The sequence below is a fragment of the Bos javanicus genome, chromosome 22 (genome assembly GCF_032452875.1).
Source record: "Bos javanicus breed banteng chromosome 22, ARS-OSU_banteng_1.0, whole genome shotgun sequence".
Lineage (NCBI taxonomy): Eukaryota > Metazoa > Chordata > Mammalia > Artiodactyla > Bovidae > Bos > Bos javanicus.
In genome coordinates, this window is record NC_083889.1 from 51624050 (window position 1) to 51634827 (window position 10778).

General features: G+C 53.2%; 2 protein-coding genes across 2 annotated transcripts; both read right to left on the bottom strand.

Moving 5' to 3' along the window:
* Positions 1-3286: 3286 nt before the first annotated feature.
* LOC133235433 (cathelicidin-7) lies at positions 3287-5785 on the bottom strand. The gene is made up of 4 exons (XM_061396955.1): positions 5025-5785; positions 4297-4404; positions 4073-4144; positions 3287-3471 (listed from the first exon to the last, which is right to left on the bottom strand). The coding sequence occupies exons 1-4, from the start codon at positions 5223-5225 to the stop codon at positions 3346-3348; spliced, it is 507 nt and encodes a 168-aa protein (XP_061252939.1). The 5' UTR covers positions 5226-5785; the 3' UTR covers positions 3287-3345.
* A 2317-nt stretch (positions 5786-8102) lies between these two features.
* Positions 8103-9552, bottom strand: LOC133235434 (cathelicidin-1). Its single transcript, XM_061396956.1, has 4 exons — positions 9323-9552; positions 9102-9209; positions 8881-8952; positions 8103-8296 (listed from the first exon to the last, which is right to left on the bottom strand). Exons 1-4 carry the CDS (start codon positions 9518-9520, stop codon positions 8207-8209), a joined length of 468 nt encoding a protein of 155 aa, XP_061252940.1. The 5' UTR covers positions 9521-9552; the 3' UTR covers positions 8103-8206.
* Between the last annotated feature and the right edge of the window lie 1226 nt (positions 9553-10778).

The following is a 10778-nucleotide window of genomic DNA, read 5'->3' on the forward strand; positions in this document are numbered from 1 at the left end:
GTTAAATACACAGAACTGAAAGATCTAGTTACACTTTTAAGATTTTTTAACTTGCAGGACTCAGAGGGGCCTCTTTTAATATTTTCTTCTCCTCCTTGCTCTCTGTACTCTGATCACGCTGGCCTCCTTACTTTCCTATCTCTGCACTGATTGTTTCCATGCCCAGAAGAGTCTCCCACCACACCCACATATATACCTTCCTTACCTCTTTCAAGCTTCTGCTCACACATAGTTCCTCACAGAAGCCAACCCTGATCGCCCAACTCTGCCTCTACACCCTGGCACTCTGGATCCCCCTTATTCTGCTCTACTTATATATTTGTACATATTATACTTAATATAATGTCCTCCCTCCCTCATGATCCAGGTCAATCATAGGTTGGTCATATCTACACTTTTTATTGCAGAGGAAGAAGGATGAATGGCTGGCTGGATGGGTGGGTGGAATGAAGGACAACCTAATCGTAGTATGTGGAATATACGGCATTTCAAGTCAATGAGAAAACAATGTCTCTTTAATAATTGGTGGGCACAAACTACAAACTACATGGCAGTTCAGCATATATTAAAATTGCAAACGTGGCTTCTAAAACCATTAGAATCTTCTTTACTTTGGTAGAAAAGAAAACGTGAGTACCAGCAGGCATTTGGTCGTGACAGATGCATCCTCCTCCCATCTCACATTCTCAGGTCACCATCGGGTCCTTCGTTTTCTCTCTACAGCACAACCCAACCCAGGAAGGTGCCTGGTGGCTAGGGAAGAGGGGCTGAAAAAGCCATTCTGCAGGAACCTCCAAAAGTAACATTAAATGTGGTAGACCAGACCCCCTTCAGACAAGACAGGGTAAGAACGCCCTCCAGACACAACAGCTCCTCTAGGAAGCATCCCCAAGAGCCCAGGAAGGCTCTGTCAGATGCAGAAATATCCCTTCTCCCAGAGCAGCGCTATCCAAGAGCAATATAGGATTTACGGTGCCAACCACATACGTAATTTTAAATTTCCTGGACTTCCCTGGCGGTCCCAGAGGTAAGACTCTGTGCTTCCACCGCAGGAGACACGGGTTCCATCCCTGGTCTGGGAACTAAGATTCCCGATTCCCGCATACCACACGGCACCACTGGGGAAAAATAATTCCATAGCAGCCATCTCAAATAGTTTTTTAAAAGGTGAAATTAATTTTATGGGCTTCCCTGGTAGCTCAGAGGGTAAAGAATCTGCCTGCAATGTGGGAGACCTGGGTTCTATCCTTGGGTTGGGAAGATCCTGTGAAGAATGTAATGGCAACCCACTCCAGTATTTTTGCCTGGAGAAATCACGTGGACAGAGAAGCCTGGGGGACTAAATAGTCCATGGGGTCCCAAAGAGTCGGACAACACTGAGTGACTAACTTCACTTCTTCAACCCTACATATCTAAGATATTATCATTTCAACACATATGCAATGTTAAATGGTTATCAATAGGTTAGGTTCTCCTGCCCCGACCCCCGTTATCTCTTTGACATTAGATGTGTTTTGCACACCTACAGCACATTTCAAAAGACGTTAAAAAAACGGTTAAAGCGAAATGTAGTCTCAGCAAAATAATAACTGTGTCGGGAGCTTTCCCGGTGGCTCAGCTGTAAAGAACCTGCCTCCAATGCAGGAGTCACAGGTTTGACCCCTGAGTAGGGAAGATTCCCTGGAGAAGGAAATGGTAACCCACTCCAGTACTCTTGCTGGGAGATCTCATGGAGAAAGGAGCGTGATGGGGTATAGTCCATGGGGTCGAAAGAGTCGGACGCGACTTAGCGACTGAACAACCACCTTGTGTCTGATGAAAAACAAGTTCTAGACTTCTTCATTATTCAGTTAGATATTAATTAACAGGACGTAAGACTGTAGTTCTTCAGTAGCACTCGCCACAATTCAAGCGCTCAATTTTCGCCGCCAGCGGATTTGCCGCTGGAGTGGACGGCGCAGACAGGACCCCCGCGGCGGAAGGCGAGGCCAGGGACTCTGGGGAGGTAGCTATAAACCACAAGAACAGGGTACTGGACACCGAGGGAGGGAACGCCGCCCCACCCACAAGGAAGGCAAGCAGTTGGGAGAGGTGGTCGCATCCTCAGCGCGCCTCTCCACAACTCCTTAGGAAATCAGCCCCGCGACACCCAGGCCCACGCCAGGCCTGCGCCTGAGGTCCGAACACCCGGGGAGGTGGTGCGGTGGGGCGGTCGCTCTCTTCCTGCCCTAGTACTTGGCCAGCTGGTCCACCTCACAGTTCACGGGCAAGCCCAGGAACTGCTCCCGCGAGGTCCGCATCTGCTCCCGGCTGCGCTACGCGGCAGCATCAAAGTTACCAGCAACCGCATCCAGCTGCTAAAAGATAGCGGGGGCCCTGCCCTACCAACGAACAACGCAAAGGCAAGGAAGTGAGTCTGCAGAAAGTGCGTCACGGCGCGGCGCGCAGCCTGCCGGGAAGCGTAGTTTGGGGCCAGAATGCGACTCTAGTGGAACGGATGAGGACTGTCCTTGCGCGTTGACCTGCTCAGTTGTGTTCCAGCACGTTTTTTTGTTTTTACCACCAGTACCCACAAGCAAAACATAGTATGGTTTCCACGCTTTTGGACATTATATAGGTAGCCTTATTACATATTTACTAGCTCATTTTGCACAATTTTTTTTGTTTCGTTTTGTTTTTCAATGATACACGGTAATCCGTTTATTTGTGTTCACTGCTGTTTGGTATCTATTGAAGAAACAGACCAACACTCCAATTGGATTATCATATATGTCTCCCTGCACACCCATGGAGAGTTTCTCTAAGTAGCGGTTCACAAACTTTTTGCTGTAATAATCCTTTCACACTCTTTAAATGTTTTTTCCAGTTTCATTTGAGATATAATTGACATACAGCACTACAAATTTCAAGTGTACGCATAACGAATTTACTTACCTATATTGTGAAATGAGTACCACAGTAAGTTTCCTTAACATCCGTCATCTCATAGAGATACAAAAAACAAATGAGGTCTTCTCCTTGTGATGAGAACACTTAGGCTCTACTCTCTTAACAACTTTCAAATATACCATACATCCGTGTTAGCTATGGTTGTCATTACATCCCTGTAACCGCATACCCTCCTGAAAGGAGACCTGCCTCACCCATCTGGGAGTTAATAGGAGTGATCTCTGTCTGTCTCTCTCTCTCACACACACACACATACACTCAAGAGGACTCTCAGAGTTAAGGACCTGGTCCTGGTAAGACTGAGAGGGAAGAGAAGTGAATTTGAATGTTGATGAAGTTGTTTTTAGAAGAATTTATTTTTCAGAGTTCAGAAATCTGAGCCAGGATAACCTGATCCTAAGGACTATATCCCCTGAAGATATCTTTGATTCTCTCACCAATTCTCCTTGCTTTTTCGAGGATTTTCTGCTGACCTCTCCGGATTGAGTCCCTCAGCCGGCGGAATAGCCCCGCACTCTGAATCTGTGAACCAGGAGGAAATAGTTGCTTTGGGGTATTGGCTCAGCATTAAAACCAGACCCCTTGCCACTTGAACACTCCGATTCCTGGGCCACATCAGGAAGCTTGGAGCCCCAGTTTACCTCCTATATGATGTTTGGAGCCTGTGGTTAAATCAACACACCACAGATAGATAAGCAAACCAAAGTCCCTTAGGTGACAGGGGGCTTCCCAGGGTCACAAGCCCATCCCAACAAAGCTGGAAGGGAACCAGGAGTTGAGAGCTCATGATTTGAGTCAATGAGTTTCAAACTTCAGCATCGAAAGAAGCCCCTGGAGGCTTTGTGAAAATACAAAGGCTGCCCCCCATCCAGGAGTCTGATTCAGGAGATCTGAGTGGGGCTGAGAATCTGCCTCTATGTCAGTTCCCAGTTGGGGACCCCAGTAGGGAACCACTGCTCTAAGGGACACAGAGCCAGGACTGGAGACCTGGGGCTCAGGGGAGGGAGAGGCCAGGGTAGGAGAACCTTTCTCTGCCCTGGATGGGGCAGTGGGTCATTGGGCCAAAGGTAATTCCACAACCCACCCCTCTAGCAGTCCTCACAGTACAAAAGGGGCCACTTACATTATTACAAGTGATGTCGAAATCACCCCTGATCCAGTACCGGGTGACTGTCCCCACACACTGTTTCACCAGCTGGAAAAGAAGGCTTGAAGTCAAACTAGAAACTCCAGGCAATATCTCCCAGCCACACCCCACCTCACCCCAGGGACTGCAATTCTTTCCCAGAAGCCCCCTGTTCAGCTCCCTGAGAAGCATTTTCCTGCTCCTTCAGCCCCCAGGCTCACCCCATTCTCCTTGAAGTCACACTGCTCTGGGGGCTGCGGGGTCGTCCTGGGGCACATGGTCTCCTTCACTGTGAAGCTCACAGGCTTTCGAGCTCCCGGGTGCTCCACCTGGTCAAGGATCAAAGTGGGGGGACTGGGCTCGGCTTATGTTTCCTTCTCTGATCTGTCTCCCTGCCCCCAACCCGGACGGCAGCCTCTCCAGCCCCCTGTGTGTCCGGCCCTGGGTTTGGTGCTGGGAGCACAGGGGAGGGGACAGAGCCCGTGCCCGGCCTCATGGACACACAGAGAGCAGGAGCGGCCCTCACAGCAGCGCTGATGGCAGCGCCTCCCCTCAGAGGGGCTGAGGGAGGTCAGGGCCGCCTGCAGGGAGAGCCCTTGTCACTGGAACTTCCAGGCTGATGGAGCTCCCCCTGGCAGAGAGACACCAAGGTTCAGGGGGGACTTTAGCAGAGAAGTCACTTCAGTGACCCCCTCCATCCCTGGAGCTCCCAGAAGTCCAGGGAGCCTGAGCCAGGTGTGCAGGGTGCCTGTTCCCACAGCAGAGATGCTAAGACAGGAAGCCTGGTGCTGGGAGATGACCCAGGTCTGGGAGGGTTTCCTAGAAGAGGTGGGAACCCACGTAGTGGGAAAAGTGCCTTCCTGACAAGAGAACCAGCCTTAATGAAGAGGGCAACAGTGCCGAGGATGTCAGGAGACAGATCCCCTTCCCAGCCCCCTCCCCAACTCACATCCTGCTCGGGAGGCGGGTCTAGCTCCAGGAGGCGGTAGAGATTAGCTTCTGAGGACCTCTCATTGAACTGATCCACAGCACGAAGCACGGCCTCCCTGTAGCTGAGGTCCTGGGCGCTGGCCGAGGGCACCACTAGTCCCAGCAGCAGTAGCCACAGTGACGACCATCCCAGGGAGAAGCTGGCCCTCTGGGTCTCCATGGTCCCTAAACTGCCTCCTCTCAGCCTGAGGGGCCCTCCTTTTATGCTCAGCCTGGGCCCTGATGCAAAGGCTCAACCAGGACTCTTCCTGACCCGCCCCATCCCTGCCTTCCTCCCAGGGTGTGAAGTGGACTTGCCTCAGCCCCTGCTGTTGCTTCATGGGATTGCTGGGTAGTAGGCAGGGAGGCCCCTGTGCAAGGTGAAGAAATGGTTTCTCCATCTCCCTGACAATGTCTTGGGCCCTGCTGTGGTCCATGGGAAGTGTCACAGGCAGGCTTGCCCAAGAGGATTGAGTATTCCAGGAGACGGAAGGGCCAGGCACTGTCTACATCTCCTCGGCTTCCCCTCTATGGTCTCTCAGGATTCAGGATAAAGAAGTGTATTGTGCACTCAACCTTCAGCTCTCAGTACTGCCTAGAACCCAATAGGGAGTCATTTAATGATGCTTGACAGTACTACTCACAACTTAAGACTTACACACACAGCTAGTCCCTAGGCAGACACAAAGCCCATACTATCTATTACTCTGTGCCCAGGCCTCAGAGAGTGAGTCCCATTTCTCCCCTCTCCTGGACTCCTCTTCATTCATTTTCTCAGTTTAATACCGTCTTGTCCTCAGACCCCACAAAACATGGTGTGTTGTCCTGGCCCCTCCCCAACAGAGCCTGAGGAAGTGTTACCTACACCACTTCCAGCAATTCTTTGCTGGCTTACATTCAAGCCCATCACAGGCTGAGCAGCCCTCCCTAGATCCAGAGGCCACACTCAAGCCTTGTCTTATCTCCACAGGTTCTGGGGACCCTCTGTCTTCCTGAACTTGCCCCTGACCAATTCTCCCTTGCTGTGCCCTCTTGGGTCCCCTCCTCCCTGGGGGCTTCTGCTGACTCTTCTCCAAGGACTCTCCTCTTAAGTCCTCCTCTTAGGAGGCAGGGCTGGCTGAGGATCATCCGGGCTGCTTCTCCTCCCACTCCTCACACATTCCTGGGGACAGCCCTTCTCAAGACACCAGTGCCCATCACACACATACGGTCTTTGCCTCTGGTTTCAAGACTCCCATAAAGAGCCTGGTTGTCCGCACTGGGCTGTTGGCTGGGTACTGCCACAGGAGCCCTGAGCTGGAAGCATGGGAGCCCCACCTGCTCCTTCTTCCTCCTGAGGACACTCCCCTGACCTCCCAGCACACCTGCCCTGGGCCTACCCTGTCTTCTCTCCTCTCAGGGAAGCCGCAACCTCCAGACTCCACCTTCCTCGAATACCAGCTTCTCCCTGACCACTGTCCACCCTCCATGCTATTTTTCTAAGGCTCCAACACACTGCCCATTTGACCATTTCACCTCCTGCCTCCCCAGCCTACAACCCCCCGCCCTGGCATCAGGGCCTAGACAGTTGCTATTCTTAGTTTTTCTTACCCCAGACTTGCGGGCCTTGGGTGTCAGGCTGTCCCATCACCCAAATCCCTCAGGCCACTCAGAGCCTCCTGCTCCTCCCCACATCTCTGCCCCTGATATCTCTCTGCTTGCACTGCTTTACCTCCTTGGGAAGCCTGCAGGGATCTGCAGGCACAGAAGGCACCTCCTCCTCTTTTCTGACATAGGACATCAATGTTCCGGACATCCCTTCTAATTTGACCCCCAAGTGACTCCATGTCCAGTCATCTGGACAAGTCACCAAGCAGAGTGGCCAGCGCTGGGGTGTGGAGGGAGTGCAACTGGGACAGATAATAAGCCAAAATATTAAAGGGGCCCAGAGGCCGTGAAGCAAATTCTAATCCAGTTTCCCTTGGGATGGCCACGTGACTGCCGTCCAGGGGTAGTTCATGGCCTCTGTGGGCCTCTGGGACTCGGGACAATTGTCTCGGACACCACGGAAGATGGCAGCTTGGATGGATGGTGGTGGTTACACACTCAGCCTTGGAGAGGAACGAGAGGTGGGCTTCTGGGCACCCTGGTTTCCTTGTCCAGGTTTGACCCTGCACTGTGGTCAAGTTGTATCCTTTTCCCAAATCAAAGGCTGAAAGCGACTTGATTACAATAGAGCATAATCAGCAATACACGTAGTGACAGGTTCTGGTAACCCTGAAATCCTCTCTTTGCTTTCCTGCCTCTGGGCCTTTCACTCTTACACACTTCAGACTGAAGCCCTCTTCCCCCGTCCTTCCCTGATCCTTAGGAGGGTCCACTTCCGGGTCCTCAGGATGTACTTCCTGTGATGCGAAAGGTGAAAGCTTCCGGCTTTCCTGGTTTAGTCCTCACTGCCTGTCGGAACTGAGGTCTGCTCAGAAAAGACATCACAGTCCTCATCTTAGAGTGGTTGCCCCCGCCTCCACACCTGGTCTTTCAGAAATCCGCATGCACCTTTTCCCCAGCAAACTCAGGTATGAGCCCCGATCCTGCATCGCCCCCTCCTCTGCTCCTCCCAGCCAGCGTCATGTCCATGAGACTCATGGGCATTGCACCTGCAGGCTGAGCCCTGAGACTCAACTGCGTCTCTCTGAGTGCTTCACAAGGTGAGAAGCATGGGCCCTCGTGGACTGTCAGCTCCATGCGAGCAGGAGCAGCATTCCCACCAGCACTGCACACACAGCAGGTCTCCTTAGGTCCTACTGGGTGTTGGAGGAGGAGGGCAGAGTGGGGCGGGTGAAGTGTTCGGGAGGCGCCCAAGGATGGAGACGCTGTCCTGGAGCTCCTGAGGCTACTGCCTCCTGCGTGGAAGGAACAGGGCCCTCACCCTTCTCTGTGTTCACAGGAGTGATCTCACACACACATACACTCATAGACACACACACACACGGGTACACACACACGAGACATGAAATAGTTCAAGATTCTTTCTTGATAACTGTGAGGAGAGGAGACAATGAAATTGAGACCTGGAGGATATCATGTCACAAGAATTTATTTTTCAGATCCAGTAGCTTGAGGCAGAGTAAGAAAACCCTTAGGACTCTTTACCGGCTTATGACAGAAATCTACAAGAGCTGATTATCTGCAAACCCTTATCACTACAATGCGACATAATCGGGCTGCCTGTGGTGGTGCCCATGGCTGCTTTGTAATCCTGATGCTCTTGTGCTGTGAAACAAGAAAAACACAGGTTGCTTGTTGGTACTGCATCACCATCAACCCAAGATCCCTCCCCACCTGGCCCTTCCTGTTTCAGGGTCACACCAGGATCCTCAGGCACAAGTTCACCTCTGGCTGTCATATTTGGAGCATGAGGTGGAATCCCCACACTCAGAAATAGATGAAGAGACTAAAGGAAGACAAGGGCTTCCCAGAGTCACAAGCCCATCCCAGCAAAGCTGGAAGAGAGCAGAGGTTGAGGGCTCGTGACTCTCAAAACTTTAGCACAGTCAGAATCCCTGGAAGTCCTGGGAAAAGACAAATGGTCAGACCCCACCCCAGAGTCCAACTCAGGTGGCCTGAGTGGGGCTGAGAATCTGCCTTTCTGACAAGTTCTCTGGGTGGGGACCCCAGGAGAGAACCACTGCTCTAAGGGACACACAGCCAGGACGGGAGATCTGGGGCTCGGGGAGGGAGGGGGCAGGATAGGAGAGTCTTTCTCTGCCCTGGATGGGGCAGTGGGTCATTGGTCCAAAGGAAGTTCCACAACCCACCGGCACAGCAGTTCCCACAGTACAGAAGGGGCCACTTACATTATTACAGGTGATGTCGAAGTTACCCCTGACCTGGTCCAGGGTGACTGTCCCCTCACAGCGTTTCAGCAGCTGGAAGGGGAGGCTCAGGGTCAAAGTGGAACCACCCACCCCCAGGCCATAAGCTCCCAGCCTCACACCAGGGGCTGGGAACCTTGCTCGAAGCCCCCTGTTCAGCAATCTGGGAAGCAGCCTCCTGTGCCCCCAGCCCCCAGGCTCACCCCATTCTCCTTGAAGTCACACTGCTCGGGGGGCTGCTGGGTGGTCCTGGAGCACACGGTCTCCTTCACCCTGAAGCTCACCCGCTTCGGGCTGTCTGGGTCTTCATCCTGCTCGAGGATCAGAGTGGGGAGACTGGGCTTGGGCTCAGGCTTCCTTCTCTGCTCTGTGTCTCTGCTCCTCCACCCAGAGGGTCCCTTCCCCAGCCCCCTCCCTGACTTACATCCTGAGGAGGCTGGTCCAGCTCGAGAAGACGGTAAATGTTAGGTTCTGAGGATTGCTCATTGAGCTGATCCACAGCACGAAGCACGGCCTCCCTGTAGCTGAGGGCCTGGGCGCTGGCCGAGGGCAGCGCTAGCCCCAGCAGCAGCAGCCACAGTGACCACCGTCCCAGGGAGAGGCTGGCCCTCTGGGTCTCCATGGTGCCCAGTCTGCCTCCTCCCACCTGAGGGACCCTCCTTTTATGCTCAGCCTGGGCCTGATGCAAAGACTCAACCTGACCCGCCCCACCCCTGGCCTCCTCCCAGGTGCGAGGTGGACTTGACTCAGGCTTTGCTGTTGCTTCATTGGATTTCTGGGCAGTGGTCAGGGAGGCCCCTGTGCAAGGTGACGAAAGGGTTTCTCCATCTCCCTGACAATATCTCGGCCTCTCCTGGGGTCCGTGGGAAGTGTCACAGGCAGGGTTGCTCAAAGGGGTTGAGTCCTTGAGGAGAGGGAGGGACCAGGCACTGTCTACATCCCCTCTGAGTCCACACCATGGGCTCCTGAGGATCCGGGGTAAAGGAGTGTATTCAGCAGTCAGCCTCCACCTCTTGGCACTGCCTGGAACCCAGTAGAGGGTCACTTGACATTTGGTGAGTGGATGACAGTACTACATCTCAAGATGTACACACCAGCCAGTCCCTAGGTAGACACGGGGCACACCATCGTCTCTGTGTCCAGCCCTCATACAGTGAGCTCCATTTGTCTCCTCTCCTGGATTCCTCTGCATTGCTCTTCTCAGTCTAAAAATGTCCTGGCCCCAGAACCTACCAAACCTGGCCTATTGCTTTGGCTGCCTCTCATCTGCCCTGAGAAATGGTCATCTGCACGCTTCTTTGCTCTATTTCACCCTCAGGCCATCGCAGGCTGGACAGCCCTCCCTAAGTACAGGGGCCGCACTAAAGCCTTATCTTTATCTTCACAGGCTGCAGAGTCCATCTGTCCTCCAAACACTGATTCTCCCCTGTCGCTTCTCTCCTGGGTCCCCTCCTCTGTGGGTTCTGCTGAGTCTCCTCCAGGGAGTCTCCTCTTAGGAGGCAGGGCTGGCTCGGGTGCATCCGGGCTGCTTCTCCTCTCAGTTCTCACATGTTCCAGGGGCTATCCCTTCCCTTTTCAAGACACGAGTTCTCGTGCACACATGGCTCTGGGTTCAAGACTCCCATGAACACCCTGGTTGTCCGCACTGAGCTGTTGGCTGGGTGCTGCCGCAGGACCCTGAGCTGGAAGCCTGGGAGCCCTACCTGCTCCTTCTTCCTGAGGACACTCCTAGACCTCGTACCACTCCTTCCCTGGTCCTACCCCGTCTTCTCTCCTCCAACGGGGAGCCAGAATGCCCAAAGTCCTCCTCTGTGTTCCTGGCTCTTCCCTGACCACTGTCCACCCTCCATACCATTGTCTAGGGGGCTTCTGCAAATCAC